The sequence below is a fragment of the Capra hircus genome, chromosome 7 (genome assembly GCF_001704415.2).
Source record: "Capra hircus breed San Clemente chromosome 7, ASM170441v1, whole genome shotgun sequence".
NCBI lineage: Eukaryota > Metazoa > Chordata > Mammalia > Artiodactyla > Bovidae > Capra > Capra hircus.
The window spans coordinates 59,614,406-59,639,813 of record NC_030814.1 but is presented as its reverse complement, the minus strand read 5'-3'; the positions used below and the strand labels follow the sequence as shown (position 1 = coordinate 59,639,813).

The 25,408-nt window shown below is 56.9% G+C and overlaps 1 protein-coding gene across 3 annotated transcripts in view; it reads left to right on the top strand.

Annotated features, from left to right (window-relative positions):
• Positions 1-22,402, top strand: part of CXXC5 (CXXC finger protein 5) — a 34,299-nt gene extending 11,897 nt beyond the window's left edge. For 2 of the 3 annotated variants that reach the window (XM_018050303.1, XM_018050304.1), the window contains exons 2-3: positions 18,765-19,828; positions 21,360-22,401. In XM_018050303.1, coding sequence (XP_017905792.1) covers positions 18,926-19,828; positions 21,360-21,404 — 948 coding nt within the window. In that variant the 5' untranslated portion in view covers positions 18,765-18,925 and the 3' untranslated portion in view covers positions 21,405-22,401. Of the gene's footprint in view, positions 1-18,764; positions 19,829-21,359 lie in introns of all 3 variants that reach the window. The other variant, XM_018050302.1, reaches the window with a different exon arrangement.

Here is a 25,408-nt window from a genome sequence, read left to right as displayed (position 1 = left end):
GCGAGAGCTTCCCCTGGTATTCTTTTGCTGAAGCAGGCTGGAGTCATTTTGAAGGAGGGGACTTCAGCCCTTACCTCCCTGGACAAAGACCCCAATTTAGTCACTTGCATCTTCTCTCCGATAAAGCCTATTAGGGCAGGTCAGGGCCTAGAGCTGAGTAATACTTCAGGTTTCATAGCTGAGAGCCCAGAGAGAGGGATACACTGGCCTAGGCTCACACAGTGGGTTCTCCAGCCTTCTCCCTACCCTCATGTGGGTGGGGTCAATGGGAAGAGGTGAACATTGGGGGTTTGCTGGGGTGGGGGCCTATATTTAGTTCAGTCCTGCAGAGCCATGGGGCCCCTGGGAGCAGCTGTTGGGGGGGTGCAGACAGGGGCCTTGAGCTCCATTTAGTCTGGACAGAAATATCCTCCCCCCACCCACCCACCCACTGGCTGGGCGGCCAGGCTGCGGGCTTGTCCCCTGAGGGGCAGCTTGCCTGGGCCTGGCGGCCGGCGGGACAGGCAAGATGACCTGATAGGCTTTTCCCAGCTCAGGTTTCGATGAAACAGGAACCGGAGCCGTAGCCTGGGCTGTGGGGGCCAGGGCCGCTGAAGCTGGGGGGCCAGGACTGCCTTCCTCCTGCTCCCCCCTGCTCCCTACCATGCAGCCTCCCCTTCTCAGAGGCCTGGGGAAGCAGCAGGTTATTTATCAAGCGGCCTCCCTGCCGCGTCTGCCCGCGCCTGCCTCCCTCCCACCCCCCCAGCCCCCAGCGCTGGCGGCCATGAGCCCAGCAGAGCAGGGTGAGCTGGGCGGGCTGGCGGCAGGATGAGCTCAGGAGATGTGAGTCACCCCATCCCCAGCAGCCCCACGAGGCCCTGCGGCCTGGCAGGCAGCGCGTACTCACGCACATCCCATGCGGCACACCCAGGGGCACACGCTTGGGACAAACAGTCACTCAGCACACGACTCAGCACACATTGCTGACACTCACGGGCAGGGCCCAGTCACAGTCGTTGTGGACACTCGCTGTCACACTCACAGCCCCAGCCTCTGGCGCACACACACAACACATGCTGACACATACAAGCCGATGAATGGACAAACACAGTCACACATGGACCCCATACACGACTCCAGTAAGGCGCTGGTACGTGTGCTCCGTCCTGTCATGGGCTCAGGCCGTTGTTCTCCGGCCACAGCTCTCACCCAGATGGTGCGAAGAGTTGGGCACAGGGCATTGACCCCATGGAGCCTGGTGTGCACACAGGCTCGCTCCCAACAAGGCTGGGACCCCATTCACTGAAAGGCCCCTGTGTAGGCTCACACAAAGGAGACCCACCCTCGGCCGTGTAGAGTCAGCTGAATTCTGCAGGGTGGGCATGGGAAGGGAGATGTTTCCCCACCCCTAGGGAAGGAAGCCCCAGTCACAGGCATGGAAGTGTTAAACTCACTTGCCCTCCAGTATGGGGAACTCTAGCCCAGGCAGAGCCGGTTGGGGGTTGATGGGGAAGGGACAGGGGGAGCTCGGTAGAGGAAAGGCTGGAGAAGGAAAGCCATGGAGAATCGATTTTCCTGGGAGCGCCAAGTGGCCAGCTGCTCCCCCGACTCGGAGAGCGGGGTCCTTGAGAGATTGCAGGGTGCCAGAGATGGGAGGAATGAGACTCCCTTGATCTAGTGGGCTGAGTGCCCTCAGGAGTCTGTTAGCCCACCCTCCCTGGTCACCCCAGCCTCCTGCCTTACAGCCAGCACACTAAGACTCAGAATTGAGACTTAGCCCCTGATTTTTAGTCCCTGGCCTGAGTACAAGGAAGGGCTGGGCTGCTGGGTTAGGGGGATGCCCTCAGGGAGCCTCTGTGCTTCTGCTGCCCACTGGGGCTGGCGCTTGCCTTCCCTGAGTGAGCAGAACTGGGGGCATAACCCGTATTTCACACACAGAAAAAGGCATCCTTTTTCAGATGAGAGAATTGAGTCCAATGAAAATGGCTTCATTGCTCATGAAGGACTTTGGACACAGTCTCCTAACACTCAGAGGGCAGCTCATTCTGGTCCCACAGGATTGAGACAGCCTAGCAGAAGTCAAGGGGGCAGGTGAACGCTGGCCCATGTTGGCTCCCACCTCCTGGCCACATAGGTCTCCCCCATAAAGGCCTGGTTAGTGGCTGGGGAGAAGAGAGGACCAGGCAACCTAAAGAAAACAAACAGCAGTGGCCAGTCAGGAGAACTGGATGTCCCCCGAGCCATCAGTTCTAGAATTGGACAGGCCTGGGCTCCACACCAGGTTTGGTTACTGCCTGCTGTGTAATCATGACCTGGTTTGCCAACCTCTCTGACTTCACTTTAGCCACCTGTAAAATGGGTATGAGCCTTGTCTCTGTCTTAAAACTGCAAGACCTGAAGTAGATGGTGGGGTGTGGTTCGCACCATGTCACACTTGGATCTCCAGGTGAGTCCAGCCCTCCTCTCCACCTGTTGGCTCCACCAAAGCTGGCATTTTTCTGAGTGGTACCCCACACCAAAGACTCCTTAATTAGAATGTTGTGGATTTAGCCTTCTCTAGGGCTGTTCTTAGATGGGAATGATGGGGTGTGGGATTGAGGAAGCTTGGGAGGGGAATGGTTGGGAATGGATGGGACCCAGGACAGAGGAACCTGGAGTTCTTAGGTGCACATTCCTGGGGGCTTCACAGTATGGTTAGATGCACAGAAAGCCAACCATGGTTCTCAGATTTTTTTTCTATCCCCTAACCCCCAACAGATAGCAAAGCCACAAGTTAGACTCAGGCAGGGATTTCCAGGTGGCTGATGTGGCCTTTGCAGGGCAGTGAAGGGCTTGGAATACACCTATGGAAGGGCTGTTGGGACTGTGGGAGCTTGAAGAAGCGTGGACATGGAGCAGGCTGGGCTAGGGTGGGGAGGGGACAAAGAAATAGGAGGAAGGGTTGGTAAGAAGCAGAGGTGGGCTCTTCCTGTGGTCAGAAAAGCGCAGCTAAGTACTGCCCTCGCTGTAGCCCTCAGACCCCTTTCGTATGCGCACCTCCCCGGGTTCCTGCAGGTAAGAGGGCAGGACAGGGGATGCTCTACTTGAGCTTGGGGAAACTGAGACATAAGCGATTGGCTCAGACTCAAACAGTGGCAGAACTGGGGCCACAGCCTGGGTTACCCAACATCCTTGGCTCAAGCAGTGCTTTCACTCATTCTGGTGTTGGCTGAGGATGACGGTAAAAATAACCACACAGCCCTCATTTATTGAGCACCTATGCATGTTGGCCCTGCACTGAGAACCTCACATTCATCCTGTCTAGGACCCTGGTGGGGGTGGGGCTATTATGGTGGGCATTTCACAGATCAGGGAGTGGGCTCAGCAAGGTCAAGCCATTTGTCTGAGGTCTAGCTTGAGGCTGCCGAGTGGGAGGGGAACCCTGGCTCCAAACCCCATGTAGACCTGTGCCTCAGGGGGGCTCCTACCCATCTCCCATAATTAACACAATGAAGAATATTCCTAGTTGGGCCAGCCCCCTCCCCACCTAGGCACTGCCCCATGACTCTTCTAGGGCTGTCTGTTACCTTGGACCCAAGAACCTTGGGACTGCTGATCCCGTAAGCCCGGGGAAGGTAAGCCCTGTTGCCCTTGGCCTCTGCAGAGACATGATTCACTGGGTGTCAGGTAGGAGTCAAGGCGTGGCCCAGGGAGCAGATTCAGTCTCCCTAGGGTTGCAGGGATCTTCTTGCAGACTTCTGAGAAGGTCAGTTGCTAGGCTCGTGAGAGCTGCTTAGGGGCCTGGTCAGCATCATACACCTCTCCCATCCCTACCCTCCCACCTCCCTAGGGATGCCTTTCTCCTTTCTGGGGAGCCCTGCAGGGAGAAGTTAAGAAAGTGCCCTTGAGCTGGAGCTATCGTCCTCTTCTTTGCACAGGGGTGACAGTGATCACCCCAACCCGATCAGTGTACTGTACTGGTTAGCTAAAGAGAGCACCAGGCACAGCGTGGCCCTGGGGCAGGTCTCACTAAAGGTCACCGAGTTGGGTTTGTTTTGCTGGAAGTTGGTGCTGGCCTGAAATGGAGGGGCAGAAAGTCTGGGTTTGGGGCCCTGTGCCATGTGGCAAGTTACTTCCCCTTTCTGGTCTCAGTTTCTGCATCTCTGAAATGACTGAGAGTCTGCCGAGCACATGCTCTGAGACAGAGGTAAGCCACAGTTAGACAGCCACACTCATAAACTCTACAGCTGGTCTCCGGGTCCCCCAGGCCCAGGGCTTCTGCAGACCTTGTGTCAGCAGGGATTTCAGCGGGGAGCAAGGTGGGCTCTAGAGATGGGCCACTTCTACCATCCACAACTTGAGTGAATTTTAACTCAGTTCTGAGCCTCAGTGTTCTCATCTGTGAAATGGGAAGGCCATGGTGCCTACCTCTTTGGGCTGCTGGGAGAATAGAAGAGGGTGTGGACAGAGCACCTGGCACAGACTCCATCAGTGTGGCCCCCGCCCCCACCTCCGCCAGCTGTCCTGGTTGCTGCCCCTCCCAGTCTTGGTCTCCGGGCTTCTGGGAAGGCGACAGTGCCAGTCTGCTGGCTCAGCCGGCTTGGCCACTGACCTTCAGAGCACCCAGGCTGTCAAGGCCGCCTGACTGCACTGCCTGCCGGGCGGGTGGGGGGAGTGCCAGCCAGCTCCTTGCCTGACGCTACCCGCCCCTGCTCCCACTCTTCTCTCCCTCTCTGCGCCTGTGTGTGAGCTAATTAATCTCAGCCCCTTTGGGAAATTAGAACGCCGCAGTCGTGGCCTCCTCAGCCTCGCAGTGCCTGTGCTGCTACTGGGCCCTGCCAAGACCCACTGTGGTTTGGGGGCACAGGGTGGGGGGTGGGGGCATCAGGATGAGCTGGGTAGGCATGTGTGTCCCTGAACCCTCCACCGCCTGGCTTGCAGGGGTAGGGGGGCTCTGGTTTCTTGGCCCCCTCCTCTTCCATTCAGCATCCATAAGGATACCAGACCATCACCCTGCCGGGGTTAAACCCAACCTTCAGTCTCTGACTTCTTCCTGGGGCCAGTATGGTCACCCCCGGTATGGTCACATTCCATCATTGTGGGGTCGTCTTGCCTGCCCAGCTCAGGCTGATGGTGACAGATGTAATTATGGAATTTTGCTTGGGAAATTAATTTGAAAAAGTTAATTAATTGGCGGTTCCGGAGGTGGCGGGCTCCACGCCCAGCTGGTCCTACTGACATCAGTGCTGACCCGCCTGAGATGGGCAGGCCAGGGAGAGGGACCCCGGTGACCTGGCTGGGCAGACCAGTGTCCTGGCTCAGGGGGGACACCTGGGAAGTGGGTGTCACCTGGACCTGCTAAGAGGCACTCTGAAATATGAGAACTCAGCCACTTGTTTGTATGTTCACCAAGCAGTTGTCAAGCTTCTACTATACAAGTGCCCCCAGCCAACATAGACCACTGAGTGTTTCATCCAGTTCTTCTGAATCCCTTTTCTCAAGGAAAACCTCTAAACCTGTTCCCAAAGCTTTTCCATAGAGTTTGGATCCACTGTACCGATGAAACAACTGAAGACTCAGAGGGTATGACTTGCCCAAGCGATTCAGCTATATTCTCCAGCAGAATGGAGTAGCGGATGTATAACGGTTAGGCTTCTTCACTTCTTCCACAGGCAGCCCCCTCCCTAGTGTGTGATAGGAACCTTAAAGTTGACTGTACCCAAGAGAGGGCCAAAGAACATGGCCAACCCCCTCCACCCTGACATCATTGTGCCTCCTCCACACCCCTCCCCAGACATTTGTGGTACTCTGTGTTTGTATCTTGGGACTTTTCCCACCCAATCTTTGGGATGACCCAGCTGGGCTGAGGCAGGAGGCCCCATACCCTAGGGCTCTCAGAGTATGTAAGGACCCCTGCTACCTCCTAGGCCCCCTCCAGGGCCCCTAACCACAATGGTCTGACCGAGATCTTGTGTCTGGAGGAGTGCGGATTCAGTATAGTTTTTGTCTAGACAGAAGATGGGTCGGGGCTTCGGCAAGAAGTAGCCAGTCCTGGTTCAGGTCAGGGATGTGACCTGTAGGTGGCCAGCAAGGTGAGCAACGTGGGCTTTCAAGAGATTTGGGCCTGGGTTTCCTTAAGCTGTGTGGCCTTGGGTAAGTCCCTTAGCTTCTGCTCAGAGCCTCATTTTCCTCACTGGGACACAGGGATGATCACGTATGCCACTCAGGGCTGTGAGGAGGCACAGGGAAGAAGGAGACAGTGGGAGGTATAACCACTTGAAGCCTCTGTTTCACTGCCTGGTGGAGGCCGGCTGGGTGGGAGAGCAGGGAGCCAAGGGAACTGAGCAGGTGCCAGGGCCCAAGAAGGCAGTTTGTGGAGGAAAATCTGGTGCAAGTAGTTGGGACAGGAGCTGGAGGACACATGAGGAGGTAGTATCTATGAGGTACCCAAGAGCCGCCAGCTAGCGGCCCAGAGCCCTGGGGCCTCTAGGGGGAGTCAGTCCATACAGCATTTACTCTGTCACTTCAGTTGTGTCCGACTCTTTGCAACCCTACGGACTGTAGCCTCCCAGGCTCCTCTGTCCCTGAGATTCTCCTGGAGTGGTGGGTTGCCAGGCCCTCCTGCAAGGGATCTTACTGACCCATGGATTGGACCCATGTCTCCTGCATCTAATGCATCAAAGATGGATTCTTGACCCACTGAGCCACCAGAAAGCCCCATAAAGCATCTGCTCCTGAATTTGTTGAGTGCATTTACCTCTGGGATGTCCCCAGGGACCAAGTGGGCCTTGCAGATAATTGTGTAGACCTCACCTCTCATAGTTGTTCAGGATAAAAGTGACTGTCCTGGACAGACTTAAGCTGGGCATTTTGCATCGAATATCCCTCTGATGTAGTCTGTAGTTCTGGGTTTCCTCAAGGTCTGACCTCTAGCCGAGGGTTTAAGTGGGTCACACCCATTCCCTGAGCATTCTGTGTGGGTTGTGTTAGTAGCTCAGTTGTGGCCGACTCTTAGCGACCCCATGGACTATAGCCCACCAGGGCTTCTCTGTCCATGGAATTCTGGCAAGAATATTGGGGTGGATTGCCATTTTCTTCTCCAGAGGATCTTCCTGACCCAGGGATCAAAAACCCTGGTCTCCTACAGTGCTGGTGGATTCTTTACCATCTGAGCCACTGGGGAACGTGCTTAAAAGGGAGACGCTTCCTCTGCCCACCTCACCCCCAAGAAGCCCTCAGCAGGTGACTGGCTGAGCTCTCGAAGTTCTCTGCACAGACTCTACCAAGCCCTTCTCTCTGTGTACATCCATGTTCCCCTAGACTGGGAGCTCCCTGAGCATGCGGTCCATGACATCTCTCTGATCCCATGCCCAGCACAAGTGAGCGCTGGGTGGGGGTCATAGGGCTACTGTTTCCTATTTGACAGATGGGCCAGTTAAGGCTGTGTGAAGACATTGCTCAGTAAGGTCACACAGCCTTGTGAGGGGCGGAGCTAACCTGGCCCAGGTGGATATGGCGTCACTCGACCTTTCTGGGGTCTTCTGGAGGCTTCCTTAGGACCTGCAGCTCCTAACTCACTGGCAGTGTTCAGGTGTCCAGTCCTAAGCCCCAAGCTACTGAGACCTTGGGGAGTGAGGAGTTTGGGCATCGGAGGGGCAAAGGAGAGACCTTAAGCTCTCCAAGCCTCAGTTTCTTTCACTGCAAAATGGGGATTCTGGTACCTCTTCCTGGCAGTGCTTGGGGATTTAGGGTAGGTGGTTAAAAGAGATGTTCTTAACTGCATGTCCGAAACTTAAGTGAGAACTTTGTAAGTGTTCACCATCTTTATTATTACTATTAACACTTTTATTTTGTTATCATTATATTATTATTCACCCTCCCAGGGCCCCAGCAGCTACAGTGGCTCTGGGCCTGGCTGCAGAGCTCTGGTCTGCAGAGAAGTCACAGTTGCTAGTTAGTGCCCTGAGGAGAGGGCCAGGGGTTTTTATTTTTGCTGGAGGATCCCACCTGCCCGAGGCTTCCCCAAGCCCTGTATTCAACTGGGCAAAGGTTTCAGGCCCCTCTCCAGCCTCAGGTAGGGGGCCTGGCTCCCAAATTCCCCCTGCCACTCCCTCCCCTTCCCAGACCTCCAGGGCCATGAATCATTTATGAGGCAAAAATGAAACCAATTAAGGACAAACTTTGAAAGCCTCTAATTGCTGCGCCTGGTGGCACAGAGGAATGAGGGAAGGCAGGCCTGTTCGGGGCCGGCATCTCCTTAGCTCAGGCCTTCCCAGGCCGCCCGGCCGGCCCACCGCGTCCCAGGGCGCGCGGCCTCCCGGCTCCCCGCCGCCTCCCGGCCGGGCGCGGACGTGCCTGCGCGGCTCCGGCGGCCGCGTCTGCCGCCCCGGCGCCCGCCCGGGTCCCAGGCAGACTAATTAGGCCCGGCTGCCCTCCCCGCGCCGCCGCCTCCCGCTCCAGGCCCGAGGTGATGGCGGCTGTTCCTGCCGTTCTGGGGCCTGTGCCCCATAGCTGGCCGCCGTTCTCGGGGCGGGAGCCAACCTTGCTGGCCTAGCTTAACCCAGCCGAGCCCAGGACGCCCTGTCCCTGAACTGGGAGCCTGGGGTTCCCTGCGCCCCCTCACCCTAGGATCCCGGCGTAGTTAGGGGCTGGGCGGAGCTGGAGTACCTGACTTGAACAGTCCAGTTCCAACTCAGGGAGAGAGCTGCTCGTGTGTCGCGTCCCACACACACCCCCAACCCCAGCCGAGAGCGGAGGGGGCCGGGGGATGACCGATGAGATAGGGAAGCTGGAGGACTACAGGGGAGGGGAGGGTTGGGTTTTGAGTTTTGGGGTGGCCCATTGGTGCTGTAGCTTTGCCACAAACACCATAACCTTACAAGGATTCCTTAGCCTCAGTTTCCCCATTTGTCAACTATCAGGACAGGCCAGTTTTCTGTTGGATTTGGAATTTGAGGAGCTGGGCTTTACATGTCCCCTGCACACCTCCACCCCCACTCTTGGGGGCTGCTGAGGCGGAGGAGGTGGGGGTCTGGACCCAGCTTACCGCTGGGAGCCTTTGGCACCGGTGACCAGCCTGCCCACTGTGCTGAGGGCCAGGCAGGCCCTGGGCACTCAGGCACATTGTTTGCTGAAACCGAATTTCTGTGCTTGTGTTTTTCCATAATTATATTAGCAGGTGGGATTTTTCCTCTGGGAAGCGGTGGGAGGGGGAGTACCATGGCGGTGTCCCCACCCGCTCTGAGCGTGAGCTCACATGGCTCTGCCCGCCCGCCTGCCGTAATGATTTTTTAATTATGTAGCCAGTGCTCGGAATTGCTAATCCGCCTCTAGCCCAACATCCCCTCCTGCAGCTTGTACCCCAGCCCCTCACTGGTGTCCCCAGAGTGGTGGTATCTAGCTCCAAGCCCGTCTCTGTGCCTGGAGCACCCATGCGGGTGAGAAAGGGGAGGCCAGGAAGACCACAGGGCCACCTCTCCTCTGTCTTCTAGTGACAGAACTTGGTGGTAGCCAAGGATCAGGGTGCCTTTGGCTCTCTTTGCACCCCGCCACCCCTGACCCCAGCATGGGTTGCTCCTGCCAGGACAGGTGTGGCTCTGGAAGAGGGCAGAGGAGAGATCGGTGATGCCAAGGACACACACACACATATATGATCTTTGTTATACCCACACTCACAACTTGCTTCTCTTAACCACACACTCTCAGCCTCATAGCTACCCAAGCACAATAGTACGCTCTACATCTTTCTCCTACACACACAGCCACACCTGAGGGCCAGGGTGCCCTCCGGAGACCCCATTGCTGCCTCCTGTGCCCAGGTCCTGCCCCCACTCACTCTCTTTGCCTCCATCTCCTCCCCCTACCCGCTGCCTGACTGGGTTGCACTCTGAGGTCCCCCAGCTCCCACCTGGTGGGGTGGCTGCCTGTGGCTGGGGCCTGTCTGAACCTCCATCGACCCGGTCTGGGGGAGGTGGCAGGTTGCGGGGGGGCTGTTCTGCAGCACTGTGGCGGCGGCTCCTCTCCAGGCGCCCAGCTGTGGCATCTGTCAAGGTCAGATAGCGACTCCGGAACCAGCCGGCTCGGCCCCATGGCCCCTCTCGCCTCATTATTTTTGTGTTCCGGGGCTGCGGCGACACCTCCCTCCCTCCTCCTGAGCCTCCCGCCTCTTGCCTGCCTCCCCCACGCCTCTGCAGGGAGGGCCTGCGGTCTGGGGGCTTTTGTTTTCCAGTTTTCTCCTCGCTCAGGCCAGGCACACAGGTTTAGATGCTGGCCAGAGTTGTTGGGTCTTGAATGGCAGATGAGGCAGGTGCCTCCCTTGAGGCTGGGACAGCTTTTTGGCTAGTGGAGCCTTGGGTTGATTTCTTAGGGGTACAGACTGAACCTGAGTGGAGCCCAATCTCCACCATAGCCCAGGTGTTCCTGTGGGCAGCTTCCTGTTTCCATAGGGGCCCCAGCACCTGGCATGAGTTCCTGTCTGCGCCATCCCCATGCCAGTTGAGCCCCAGACCCGTATCTCAGAACCCCTCAGAGGTCCTGATAGAACTCAGTGAGTGCATGCACACGTGTGCATACATGCGCGCGTATACACACACACACACACACACAGGACAGGACAGGAGAACCCACTGCACACTCAGTCATACACATACATCCACAGATGCAGATAGCCACACTCCACTCCTACACACAGGTCACACAGAGACCTCCACCTCCACTGGTATCTAAGCCCCATTTGTATATCAGTACTTAAAACCACAGAGTAACAACTGAGACTGTACACGCACACCTGGGCACAGCCCCAGACACACATTCTCATGCATGCAACGTGCACAGGTTTCTGACACACCTCCCAGGTGGACACACGCAGATATACTTGGCCCTAGTGCTGCTTCTCACCATATACACTCCAACTCAAGCGTGCCCCCTGGGGTTCTGTGTTCTTGAGCACTTGCAACACCCAAGGAGCTTTGGACCCCTGAAATGCTGAAGTGAGCTTGAGGCCTTCCCTTAGATGCACGTTATATGTCCAGGGAGTTCCTGGAAAATAGGAAATGATGATTGACAGATGGGTCACCCTACCCACCTGGCCAGCCTCCATGGATGTCCACCAGCCTGGGCACAAGTGCACTGAGATGGAATGGGATGGGAGAGTCTTGGATGGGTCAGGATGGGCTTGGTGACAGCTGGCGGGGAGGGCAGGCTCAGGGGGGTGGCCTCTCAGGCTCTGTCTCTGGGTCCCTTTGCCCACCTCCGGCCCCTGATTAGGGTGTGTTGGGGGAGTGAGATGTGGACACACGTCAGGCCCCGGGGTCTTTGGGGTAGCCCTGGTCATCACTCACTTCCTCCTCCAGCTGCGGACTGCTGTGACTGCCTCTAAGAGGCGGAGGTAGCTGGAGGTTTAGCAGTGGTGGGGCCCCCACCCCCCAGGAAACTCAAAACCCTGGGCCAGCCGCGGGTGGCGGGTTGGGGCAGGCACAAAGAGGGCCTCTGTGCAGGCCGGCTAGGCTGCCCACAGGATTCTGGGGGAGGAGGCAGGAGCCGGTTTCCGTCCCATTCTGCTTCCTGCGGAGGCCGCCGGAATGCCCGGAGCTCTGGCCCAGCCTGGCCCGTCCAGCCCACCCGCAGCCCCTTCCCCTGTCTTCCTGGGCCTTAGGGTACAGCTGCAGACTTCTCTGTGACAGCGTCCCAAAGTGTTTTGCTCAGAGCCTGAGAACTACCCCCCTCCCCCCCAGGACCGATGAGAAACGAAGAGGGTTCCGCTAGGCTGAGGGTGCCCCTGGACCTCACCCTCTAGCCAAAATGTGCCTCGGAACTTTTGGGCAGTGCTGGAGAGCCAGGCCCTGGAGTCGCAGAGATCGGTTTCAAATCCCGACTCTTGTGCTGATTGACCTAGTGACCTTAGGCAGGTGACTCTCATTTGTAAATAGGGTTAACAGTAGTTACAGAGTTAGAGATTTCAGTCAGAGAATGTATGTGAAATGCTTAGTACAATACGTAGCAGGGAGCAAGTGCTCAATATTGAGGTCTGCTATTATCATGTCCTCTGGGGAGATAGGAAAGGGAGGGGGCTGGATGCTCCTCACCCCAATCAGCCTCACATCCTCTGGAGCTTGGTCCCAACCCTGTGGCCTGCTCAGAACCCTTTTCTCCAAGCTTCAGTTTCCCATCTGAAAAATCTCCCTTCCTCCTGGGATTTGGAGGTTGCTATCTGGATTTGGGTTGCTATCTGCAGTCTTTTTTCTGTATCTCTCCACCTCCTTCCCCACAGGCCCTTCTGGGCTCATGGTTTCTGTAGCTTGGGGTGAGGAGCAAGAACCATTGATCTCTATTTTACAGATGGAAGCTGAGGCTGAGTGCGGGGAAAGGTGTCAAAGTTAGCAAGAAGGTTCAGGATGGAGCCACAAACCTGGACCTGCCGACTCCAGGCCCTGGCCAGTCCTCTGAATACATGCCCTCTCCCAGTGGGGACCGAATATCTCTGAGTTGGCTTTTCCTGGCTTGTCCTGTGGTGAAGCCCACCGGGAGGGAGGTCCTAAGAAAGTGTGGGCTCTGATCCCAGGCTAGTGTCAGCTCAGACATCTGCACTTTGGGAAACCTTAGTCTATGATCCAGGAGCTCCCAAACAGGGAGGCAATCATTTTCTCACAATTGCTTATCAAACTGTCTGTTCTAAATAGGGCAATCATAGTACTTCCTTCAGAAAGTAGATATGAGGATTCTATGAGACAAGGCATGTCCACTGTCTAGCACATAGAAAGGTCCCCATATGTGTTAGCTGTTATCCTCATGGTGCCATGTTACAGATGGGGAAACTGGCTCAGAGGCCATATGCCACAGTCACACAGTACGGAGAGTCCTCCGGCTCCTATGACCTTTCTAAAGAAGGAACCTCGCCCAAAGGAGGTGCCTGTTGAGGAAGGCCTTGTCTTTATCAGAGGTGTCCCAGGATCCTTACCTCATTCCCTAGAAGCCCCATGTCAGGGCATACCTCCTGCCTGGGGCCTCAGTGTTTTTGTCCATGAAATGGGTTGATCTCCTCCTTCAGCTCCTTTTGGGAGCTCTGTAAGGGCAGGCAGAACCCCATATACTCCTGGGTTTTCTCAGCAGCATGTATCAGTCCTTAGGGAAGGGGGCTGAGCCTGCCTGAGGAGTGTGGAGTCAAGGAAATAGGACTGCAGCCTCCACCCCCATTCTGTCCTTGGCAGTTGGTCTTGGGGTGTTAGTCTTAGGGAGACCCTAGTGGCATTGAGGGTGTGGCCCGTTCCAGACCATCTGCTGGGTGCTAACAGTGGTCAATGTGTCCTTGTATGTGTGTGTCCATCCATAGCTGGCTGTGTGCCCTGGTTTCTCTAGTAAGGCCTGCATTTCTCCTGGCCTCCAAGACTAGTGTCCCCGTGTGTATCTCCTTAGGCCTGAGTAGGGCTTTTTTTTTCCCCTCTGGAAACTCCCCAGGCTGAATCATGGAAATCAGAGATGGAAACCCCCACACACACCCAGTTGCTCAGCTTAGTTCAACCACCATAGCCTGTGGTCTGGCCTGCCCACCATCAGTCAGTCTGTCCAACGCCCCCTCTCTGTTGGAGACCAAGGACACCAGCCCATCAAGGTGGATTGGAGGGATGTGAGGGGGTGTAGCACATAAGTGTGGGGAAGGGTTCAATGAGACAGGGTCTGCAAGTCTGCAACACTGGTGGGCTCTACCAGGCCACACCTGGGATCCTGAAGGCCCTGATAATGCTGCCTCTTCCAGGAAGCCCTCCTTCGGCAGGCGGGACAGCTGTTCCAACCAGCAGAGGAGTAGGGGATAGTTGCACAACTCCATAAATTCACTAAAAGTGATTGAATTACATACTTTGAAATGGGTGAATTTTGTAGTATGTCAACTATACCTCAGTAAATGTTTAAAAAAAATCCTGTTCTTGACTTCAAGGCCCTTCCCAGTTGAAACCCTGCCAGCCTCATAGCCACACCTCGCCCCCGCTTCCCCTTTTCTTGGGAACCCTTTCAAGCTTGTGTCCACGTTGGTAACCTCTCCTTATCCTTAACTCACAGGCTAAGCAGCCCCTTCCTCCAGAAAGGTCCCGGTGTCCCGCTCGATCCTTTTCCCACCCTCCGATTTCACGTTGGTTCATGTGCCCATCGGCCCAGCTCCTTTGTAACCCTCCAGAGCAGTGCCAGTCTGGTCTGTATCTTCCTAGGACCACAGGGCATGGGGCTGCTACTGCTACTGCGTGCAAGGTCTAGAACATCTCACCGTGGCCACCTGTGTGCAGGTCTCCATGCAGACAGCTCCAGCCCACCCCACATGCCCTCCTGCCCCACCCCCTGCCCATTGCTGTGTAGCCTGGAGGACCCGGGACAGAGCCCTGCTGAGGACAGTTTGGGCTCCCCTGGCACAGAGGGTGGAGTGAGCACTCTGCCACCACCTCTGGTGACCTCATTGCCAGCTGGCATTATGACGTCACTGGTCCAGCATTCCCTGTTCCTGCTTGGGTATCTCCAAGCTCCCGGGTGGGGACACTCCCCTGGGGCCTGTGACAGCTCATGCCCCCAACCACGTAAAGGTGACAAGCATGGTAACAACCCGCAGGGAGGGGATGAGGGCAGCCTCAGGGTGGCTGGGTCACCTTTCCCTAGTAAAGCAAAAGCAGTCACAAAGCAAGGTGACTAACATTTGGGCTCTGGGTTCAAGTTCTCCCCCTACAGGGAACCACTCTTTGACTTTGGCCCGACAGCTTGAACCTCTCTGAACCTCAATTTCTTCATATCTGGAATTGGTTCATAGTTCTGGTTCCTTGAGTCCTGGGGAGGAATCAGAAGGGAGAGAGAACATGTAGAACATGGGAGTACAGGGCCGGGGACGCAGTAGGTGCTCACTAAATGCTAGCAGATAGGGTCCCTTAGGTAAGGGAGCCTGAATGTCACTTGGCGAGAGCTGACTAGGGAGGGGCCATGTCCCATATTTTCTGGGGCTGGCCTGGGTCTGGGAGTAGAGGGAGGAGTGGCCCCAGCTTTGACTGTCTCTCACGTCCCAGGATAGCCAGTGAGCTCCAGCCTGCAGGAGGTGGGGCCCCACAGCTCGGCCCTGAGAGCAGGAAGCCCTGACCCCCAGCCCTTCTTCCTGTCTCTTCCTCCCCGGCCTTGGACCAGAGCGGCCCAGGGCTCATCTGGTCTCCCCCACCTCTGCCTCCACTTCCCTCTCCCAGGGGCATGTCCAACTGCCTTCTCTTGGTCCCCAGGCCCTCACATCTGGGATTCCCCTCAGGGTTCTGTCTCCATGTCTCTCAGATCCTCTCATCCCTGGGCTGGGCCAGGTAGCCTGCATCTCTGAACCCAGTTGCCCCAGTCTCTGCTCCCCACGATGCTCTAACCTTGACCCTTTACTCTGTCCTCCCTCAGCCCCTTTCTCTGACCCACCCCTTGAGTTCTGTGTCTCGGATTCTCTGTCCCCACCACCTGTCTCTATTCTTCCCCCTCTGCCCCCTAGTGCTCCATGACTGGTTCCCCCTCACCCCCGCCCCCTGGGCTCTGTCCCCGCCCGTCAGCCCCTGGTCCCCACTCCCGGCCGGCCTGGCTCCTGCATGGACAAAGGGGTCCTTTGTGGGCTGACCGCGGCTGGCGGGGCGGCGGGGCGCTGGCTCCGCATTGCTGATGAAACGGAGCCCTTTGTTGTCCCTCCTCAGGCGCAGTATTTCTTTTTGGGGGCTGGATGCGTTCCTGGCAGGGCCGATGATGGATGCGCCCGCCGCCGCCCGCCTGCCCGCCAGCTTTCCCTCCCGCTCATTCCCGCTCCGCTTCAACGCAGCCCCGGCTCCTCCCTTGCCGCCTGGGCACTGCCAGGCCCTTTCTGGCCTGGGAGAGGGTTGCTGTGTACCTTGCGGTAGAGGCTGGGGCCTGGGAGAAGGGTCTTCTCTTATGTCTTCCCCTTTCATGAATAGAGCCCATGAGCCCTGTGGTCAGTCGTCCGCTGGGACAAGGGCGTCAGCTTTTCCCAGGGTCTGAAGGAGATGGGCCAGGTATGCGGCAGATCTGGGACAGCCTTGGTTGGGGACCAGGCCATGGGGACTAGAGGTTGGTATCTGCCCGCCCTGGGGTTTCAGGACAGAGTTATCCTGTGTGCCAGTCCTCCTTGCGTACCCCCAGTTTCACTTTCTGAGGCTGACAAACCAGCATTCACTGCCTGCAGCACCTGTTCCATGACATATCACGTCCTCTGGGCCTGAGCTCAGCATGTCCCAGGACCTAGTGGGGGGGTTGGGGGCGTGGTGGGGGGGCGGGGGGCTGGGGGAGGGGAGTCCCTGAGGAAGGACAGAAAATGACAGATTGGAGAGATTCAAAAAGGGGGCCAGAGACTAACAACGTGAGATTAGGTCCCCACCAAGAGAGACTCAGTATGGAGACAAAAGCGGAGAGAGACTTAGCCTGAACACAGGCCTGGCTGTGTGGCTGTGTCTGTGTCGGAGGGAGCTGACTTCTAATTGACCTGCCCGCCCCACACGCAGAGCCAGATCGTGGAGCTGGAAGGAGGGAGGGAGTGGAGCAAAAGCAGCGTTAATGCAGCTATCGATTTCTGCCACCAGCCTGCAGGCCTCAGAGGCGGGGGACGCACAGAGGGGCTGGGGCACAGACTGCTCCCCTCCCCACCTCTCCAGCCCGCGGGCGCCTGCCTCCTCCTATCTTTTCCCTCACCCTGCATCTGGGGCTGTGGTCCAGGGCAGGGTAGTTGCGCTCAGATGGGCCAGGGGCTGGGTGACTGGGCATGATAGTCACTGGCCCTGGTCTCAGTGGTCATGGTCCCCCACACCCAGCCGGGGTCCCTGATGCCTGGAGGGGCCCTGATCTCTGATGACAAGGGCCCAACGGCCAGCCTGGGCTAGAGTCTTAGTGGGTAGAATAAAGCATAGCTATCCTGGGATGTATATATGCACTCTCCCTCCTTTCCTCTTACTGTGACTCTGACCCCTCTGACACTCCCTGGCCCGGTCTGGACACCTTGCCAGGCCATCCTGGGTTTGTCCTAGTGGAATCTGCCAGCTTGCCCAACTCTTCCTCACCACTCATCCACCTTCACTACGAAGGAGCTTAGATGGGCCAGTACCTGCTGGGGAGGCAGAGTGGCTGGCTAGCTGCTGATGCCTGCCCTTTGCCTCACCCCGGAGAATGGAGCTTTTCCCTTGCCAGCACTCGCTTCTCCCTTGCCAGCTCTCGCTTCTCCTCATGGCTGCTCCTTAGCAGTCCTGGGCCAGGGGCCCTACCTGCTCAGGGCCTCGATTTCCCCTTCTGTCAGTTCACAGGCTTGGGCTGGATGACCTCCCAGGATAGGCTGAGTTCCGTGACTGGGGGATGGTGGGGTTGCCTGGGGACAGAGATGCAATGTGCGCCACCCCCAAGCCCAGGGCGGGACAGGCCCGGCCAGATGTGCGCCTCCCCCGTGAGTCGCCAGCTGCTCCTGGCGGGGCCCTGTCCTCCCACCCCTCTCTTGGGGGTTGCTGGGCCGCAGCAGGCAGATGCTAGGGAGCCAGGGCTGATGAGGAAACTACCACTCAGCTCCATCTGGAACAGTTTCTTCCAGAGCTCTGGCCAAGGAGCCTGGCTGCTCACATGCCTTAGTCTTGGGGCCTGAGCAGAACAGGCTCTGTCTTGGGAAGGGGCACCCCTACACGTGGACATGGCCAAAGAACAGACTTCATTCCTGAGAGGGTCACACCTCCTCTTGGTCCCAGCTTGCAATAGCCAGAGTTCCCTTTGGCCCAGAGTCCACTCTGTGCTCTCTGCTCCCACTGGGAGCTCCCTCCAGACCCATCTGGGAGCCAGGCTGGGGCACAGCAGTGAGGCCTGTCGAGAGACAAACGTGGGTCTTGAGGTTTGAGAGGGAGTGGAGAGTATGTGCTGATGGATGCACAAGGGTGGCCCCCTACTCTTACAGGAGGCTTGTCCTCTGGCACAGGGCTGCCTGCCCTCTAGCAGGAGGGTACGTGCTCCTTCAAATAAGGGCTCTGTGCTCTATTTGGCAAATTCTGTGAAACAAAGTCACTTACCTTTACCTGCAGGACTTAACAGAGCCTTGAGATAATTAATGTGTCTTAGGCATCTTCGGCTTCCCTGGTGGCTCAGATGGTATCTGCCTGCAATGCGGGAGACCTAGGTTCGATACCTGAGTTGGGAAGATCACTTGGAGAAGGAAGTGGCAACCCAATCTAGTATTCTTGTCTGAAGAATCCTGTGGACAGGGGAGCCTGGCAGGCTACAGTCCACAGGGTTGCAAAGAGTCGAACGCAACTGAAGGCTTAACACAGCAATTAGGAATCTCTAATAAGCATCCAGAAGCAGCTTCCATACTTTGGTCTGTATTGCCAAGCTCTGTGTCCACCCCTCTTCTCCATAATTGGGTCAGTGAAAGATTAGGAAGCAAAGGGTAACCTCTGAGGTTAATGGAGCTCTTCCGCTCTCTCCATCTCCACTCCACCGACAGGAAGGACCGCCTGCCTCCGTGAGGTCTTCCCAGACCCTAGCAGGGGGACCCGGCTGCGCCTCCACTGCGTTGCTGAGTGGTCATGTATCCATGGGACAGTCAGTTCTTCTCCCAAACCTTGTCTTCCTCACCTTATCAGATAGGGTATTCCTAGCCAACATTTGTAGGTTTTTTATGAGTCTTAACTGAGATAGTACAAATGAGAAATTCCTAACTTTGGCTGGCACTTGATGAATGCCCTGGTGAGGCTGTGGTGGTTACCGTGGTGATGCACTTGGTGGCAGCGGGAGGTGTTTGCCACTCTGACCCTGTATCCATCCTCTTGTCCCGACAGAGTGAAAGCACTTCCACGTGGACACCCGACCATGTACCTGCGCTGAGGGGCAACTCCCACCAGGTCTCTCTGTCCTGGGCGGCAGGACCCGGGTGCTTGTCTGTGGACCCCCCGCAGTTGGCAGGCTCCCCCGGCAGCGGGGTCCGGGCCTCGGCCCCACCATGTCGAGCCTCAGCAGTAGCCCCCAGGACACCGGTGGCAGCGGCAGCAGCAGCACCAATGGCAGCAGTGGCCCAAAGGCGGGAGCGGCAGACAAGAGTGCGGCGGTGGCCGCTGCTGCGCCAGCCTCGGTGGCAGATGATGCCCCACCCCCCGAGCGGCGGAACAAGAGCGGCATCATCAGTGAACCCCTCAACAAGAGCCTGCGCCGCTCCCGCCCCCTCTCCCACTACTCTTCATTTGGGGGCAGCGGCGGCAGTGGCGGTGGCAGCATGATGGGCGGGGAGTCAGCCGAAAAGGCGGCTGCAGCCGCCGCCTCCCTGTTGGCCAACGGGCACGACCTGGCGGCGGCCATGGCTGTGGACAAAAGCAACTCTACCTCAAAGCACAAAAGCGGTGCTGTGGCCAGCCTGCTGAGCAAGGCGGAGCGCGCCACGGAGCTGGCGGCCGAGGGACAGCTGACACTGCAGCAGTTTGCGCAGTCCACGGAGATGCTGAAGCGCGTGGTGCAGGAGCACCTACCGCTGATGAGCGAAGCGGGCGCCGGCCTGCCCGACATGGAGGCTGTGGCGGGTGCCGAAGCACTCAATGGCCAGTCCGACTTCCCCTACCTGGGCGCCTTTCCCATCAACCCAGGCCTCTTCATCATGACCCCCGCGGGCGTGTTCCTGGCTGAGAGCGCGCTGCACATGGCCGGCCTGGCTGAATACCCCATGCAGGGAGAGCTGGCCTCCGCCATCAGCTCCGGCAAGAAGAAGCGGAAACGCTGCGGCATGTGTGCGCCCTGCCGGCGGCGCATCAACTGCGAGCAGTGCAGCAGTTGTAGGAACCGAAAGACTGGCCATCAGATTTGCAAATTCAGAAAATGTGAGGAACTCAAAAAGAAGCCTTCCGCTGCTCTGGAGGTAACGGCGCCTTAGAGGGAGGTGTGTGGGCTCTTGCGTCTGTCTGGCAGTCCAAACCCACCCCCATCCCCATCCCCACCTTTCCTGCTTGGGCCTGTGTCCGGGATGCCTGGCTGTCCCTGGGCTCTGCAGTTTTAGGCCAGGCTCCAAGACACCAGTTCACTGCCCCGAGAGTCAGAGCCACATCCCAAGATGCCCTTAGGTTGTAGTCTACAACCTAGGCAAGCACGTAATTCCACATGGGGGCCTAACATTCCCTCCAGGCCCCAGGACTCCGAATGCCACCCCCCCCAGCCCCCACCCCACACCACCCAGCATTCTGGGTCAGATATTGAGATTCCCACACAGGTCCTAAGTCTCTGACTTTCAGACATGTCCTAAAGTTTCCAGTTTGTGACCTAAGATTCTGGGACTTTGCCCTGCCCCACTTGAGGGGTTCTGTCCCCTGTAGATCCTCTGGGTTTGAGGGATAAGCCCTCCGTTTGTCCCTTCAGACGCTTTCCCAAGAATAGAGCAGCTCCAGTGCCAACTGCTCTGCCCTGAGTCCTGGAAGCCCCTAGCTCTGGGCATCTAACTGACAGACTTGGGGTGCCTAGAGGCTCTAAGTTCAGTCCGGCTGCATAGTTAATGGCCAGGGTTCCTATGGGCCTGGGAGGTGGCTTGAGCCTGGGATGTGGGCAAAGCTTGCCCACTGTGGATTGGTTTTGAGAAGGCAGAAAGATTCCCGTGATGCTTTCTCTCCATCCTTGTGGCAGGGCCTGTCCTCATGTCCCCAGCCATGACAGCTTCACTGTGATGCCAGGCCTGGGTACAAAAGCATCTTTTCAGCCTGCTGTCTCTGCCCTGCCTCGCCCCTCTGCAAATGGGCTTGACACAAATGTCCAAAATGGTTGCAAAATGATAATGGCACCCCAGCGTGGCTATCCCTTCCACCTCACCCAGCTCTAAACCTCATATGTCTGCTCTCCTGCCCAGAGAACATACCTGGATGCACACAAAGGCACCTACTCTCCTCTTGTGTAGAGTCAGACAGATACACACATCCTGCCTTGTACACAGTCTTATTATAGATGCAGTGTCTTAATAAACACAGCAAGCATCCTTCCACTTCACCACAGCTCCAGACACACTACACACTGTAGAATAGCTCAAGGCACACATCCTTGTGTGTGTCCAGTGCACATGCGTGCACGCTCATTCAACAGAAACGTGAACACAACTAGAGGCACCAGGGCCACCTGGCGCTTGTGGCCTCTGGACCAGGGAAAGGGGTCTTCTTGGCCAGAAGGAGGGTTCCTGGGCACAGTGGCTCAGCGGGCCTCAGGGTGCTCCGGGTGCTCCAGGCCCTCCAGTGGCCAGCGGGCCAGGCTCCTCTGGCCCAGCCAGGATGGCAGGAACTCCACGGGGTGGCTGCTTTTACTCCATGCCCATCCCTCTGCCAGGAGGCCATCCACGGGGGAACGTCTTTGCGCCAGGCCCAGCCGGACCCTGACTGAACTCTCTCCTTGTTTTTGTCTCCCGCCCCCGCCAGAAGGTGATGCTTCCGACGGGAGCCGCCTTCCGGTGGTTTCAGTGACGGCGGCGGGAACCCAAAGCTGCCCTCTCCGTGCAATGTCACTGCTCGTGTGGTCTCCGGCAAGGGATTCGGGCGAAGACAAACGGATGCACCCGTCTTTAGAACCAAAAATATTCTCTCACAGATTTCATTCCTGTTTTTATATATATATTTTTTGTTGTCGTTTTAACATCTCCACGTCCCTAGTATAAAAAAGAAAAAGAAAAGAAAAAAAATTTAACTGCTTTTTTTGGAAGAAGAAGAACAACAACAACAACAAAAAACAAGAGGTAAAGACGAATCTATAAAGTACCGAGACTTCCTGGGCAAAGAATGGACAATCAGTTTCCTTCCTGTGTCGATGTCGATGTTGTCTGTGCAGGAGATGCAGTTTTTGTGTAGAGAATGTAAATTTTCTGTAACCTTTTGAAATCTAGTTACTAATAAGCACTACTGTAATTTAGCACAGTTTAACTCCACCCTCATTTAAACTTCCTTTGATTCTTTCCGACCATGAAATAGTGCATAGTTTGCCTGGAGAATCCACTCATGTTTATAAAGAGAATGTTGATGGCGCCGTGTCGAAGCCCCTCTGTATCCATTCATGCGTGTGGAGCTGCCGCTAGGTGCTCACAGCGCGGGAGGGGGCAGCCCACCTACCCCCGGGGCACCCAGGGGCCCCAGAATGGGAGCCCCCCCAACCCTAACAGTGATGATTTTGCAAAAATGAAAGTTCTGTTCATTTATCCATTGAGATCTGGGGAGCCCATGTCTCTATTTCTGATCCTGGCTACTTACCTTAGAGAAAATAAGTCCTTTTTTCTGGCCTTACTGATGGCAACAGAAGAAAGGACTTCCCTGCGTGGCCCCCTGCCGGTGGAGGTGGGTGCCCAGGGCCCCCCTGTGGCCTGGGCCCCCTTGCTCATGGCCAGCTTCCTGCTGATGAACATGCTGTTTGTATTGTTTTAGGAAACCAGGCTGTTTTGTGAATAAAACGAATGCATGTTTGTGTCACGAAACACCACTGGCTTCTTGCTGTCCGGGTTTGGGGCCTTGCTTGGGGACTGTTGCCGGGCAGGGGTTGTCTGGGACGACCCTGGGAAGGAGGAAGGATGGCCTGGGGACACTGAGTGGGATTTCTCGGGAAGTGAGGTCTTCACTGAATCCAGAAATGGGGCAAGCCAGAGCAGCCAGCCTGGCAGACAGGATGGAAATGCTCTTAAATCTGAAAGTGGCCGGTATTGGAGCACCTCACCTGCCTGATTGTGCCCCCCGCCCCCTGCTGAAACCTGGACCACCAGGGACCATCACTTACATGGGGCCACCTTCCCTGTTCACCTCAAGTCACCAGGTCCCATCAGTGTACAGTAGCCAGCAGTTCTAGCTGGGGGTAGGGCCTGAACTGCCTGTTGAGGTTCTCATTTCTTCATCCTTGCAGGGATCTAAAACAGTGAAGCTGCAGGGAGCAATTTCAGCCCAGGTTCATGGGGACTTGGCTGTGCCCAGCATGCACACACACAGACACCCCCCCCCCCACTACCCCTACATGCCCCCCTTCAGAGCTGCGGGAGTAGGGCCTGGAGGTGTCCCAGGCTTGGGCTCTTGTTTCCACCCCACCCTCCCCTCTCCCCACTCACCCTAGAAAGACTGTTGGTGCAAGGTTGTCTGGGGCCTCTGAGGCCAGGTATGTGGGGAAGTCACCACAGCCACATGGTCTAGGCTAGGGCAGCCTGAACAGGAAGGGGTGGCAGCTGCACGCCCCAGCCCTGGACGTCACAGAGGCTGGATGTGTGCAGGATGCAACCATCATCCACTTGACCAGGAGGGGCTCTTGCCACGCAGCAGCTTTGAGCCTGGCTGACATGGAGCTAGACTCAAGGAAGAACTTCCTGACAACATTGGAGCCTGGCTTCAGGTGGGTGAGGGCTTTTCAGATGATGGAAGGGGCAACTTCTGAAGCTAAGTGGGCGGTCAGGTGGGGGGAACATCTCTGCTATTGTTCCTGAGAGGAGAGAAAGCAGCCAAGTTGGGTGGGGGCTCTGAACCCCCGACCCCTCCCCAGGTGTCACAAGCTCCCTCCGAGCACCTGGAGCTCGGCAGCCTGGCCTGGCACAGCAGGGGCAGGCGGGGTAGTGGGAGGCAGCTTTCAACTTCATCTCTGCCTGGGAAAAATTCCCTTTCATGTGGCTGCCTGTGATCTCTCCAGGCGGCTCTGCCGAAGGGGGGCGTCCAGCGGGGAGCAGGGGGAGGTGTTACAGCCCAGGGCACCCTCACCCCCTGCACAAGGCAAACTGCAGCACCTGCAGAAGCTTCTGGGGATGGGGAGGGCCCTCCTCGGGGGAGTGGGGATGGGAAGCCTGGCCAGCAGGGGGCACCCGGGCAGGAGGCCCCGGCCTGCCCCCGCCGGGCTGCTGGCAGTGCATTGGCCGCAGATGGCCTCGGCCAGCCCTCATTGGCATGCCTACAGGTGTGGGGTGGATGGCTCTGGTGCCAGCCCCGAGGGGGGTATGCCGTGACTCAGCCAGCCTGTCCCCTTTTCGCGTGCCAGCTCGTAGCCCAGCTCCTGGGCTCACCCTCCATCACAGAGAAGCCTGGAGTCTGAGGCCCCATACCTGTTCCCACTTCGTCCTCTTGGGCTGTGCTTTGTGGAGAGGGCAGGCCTAGGCAGGGGTGGGGATGACTGTGAGGTTGAACACATGATGAGACCTCAGTTACCTCATCTGGGAAATGGGGACAATCATAGTCTCTCCCCCATCAAGTTGCCTGAGGATGAAATGATATCACTCTAGGGAAGGGCCTGGCTCCTTGTAAGCACTCTCTCAATAGTAGGTGGTGCTGTAATTTTAAAACTATTATGCACCTAAATTTAACCAAATGTCCCCCACCTCAGGGGGTGCATCCTCCCTAAAGCCCAGCCACCCCAACTCCAATCTCTACACAGAGTAGCCTAGCTGTTGCCCCAGCCCTGGACCCTGCTCCCGCATGTCCGCCTCTTTCTCTCTTTTTTAAATATTATCTTTGGTCACACTGTGCAGCTTGTGGAGGTCATAGCTCCCCAACCAGGGACTGAACCTCAGCCCCAGTCCTGGAAGCACTGAGGGACCCCCAGCCCACCAGGGGATTCCCTGTTTGCCTGTTTCTCTCTGGCTCTGTGTCTTGGTGGTCCTTGCTTGCTTCTGATTCCGTTTTCTGTGTTTCATCAGCTTGCCATGCACCTCAGTCTCCAAGTGTCTCTTGTGTCTCTCTCCCTGTATCTCTCACTCCTGTCTTTCTGTTGTGGGCTCACCCCTGCTGCTCTCCCATCTGACAGAGAAGTTCTTAGAGGCGGGCTCCCCTGTGGAGCTGAGTGTCCAATTCCCCTCCCTGGGGGTGCCCTCAGCTCCCTTATGCTACAGTTGGGAGCCTGACCTCCTGGTGACCTGAAAGCTTTACCTCAAGTACCCTGTACCCCCGCTTGGATGGCAGGGGGTGGTTGGAGAGGCTAGAAGTGAGCGCACCTGGGGCTGGAGATAAAGCCAGCCTCCATGTAGCTCTGTGTGTGTATGTGTGTGTGTGAGAGAGAGAGAGAGAGAGAGAGAGATGCTTCAAGGCCCTGACAACCAGGTGAGGTCTTGAACAGCAGTGTGGCTATATGTGAGACTGAGACATTATGAAAATGGGTCTGTGCAGTGTGTGGTAGACTGATGTGAGGCCTCATGTGGCCATGGATTAGAATGGGGTGTCAGTGGCCCCACACTTTGGGATGTCCTGTGACACTGCGTGTATAATCCTGTGACATTGTTCAATCCTGTAACAGACCCAGTGTGATACCAGGTTGTACAGCTGAATGTGTGGTACTGGATATGCGACACATACTATATGGTACACATGACCCTGAGACAAGATTCTGGGTGGTTCTCTGCGGTTTGCGATGCCGTGTCTCTGTGGCCATCATGGGTGCGGCCCTGGGACTGATACCAGGATTCTGTGTGAGTGTGTGCTGCCAGCCTGTGATCGTGCTGTGACCTTGTGACGCTGCCTGGGTG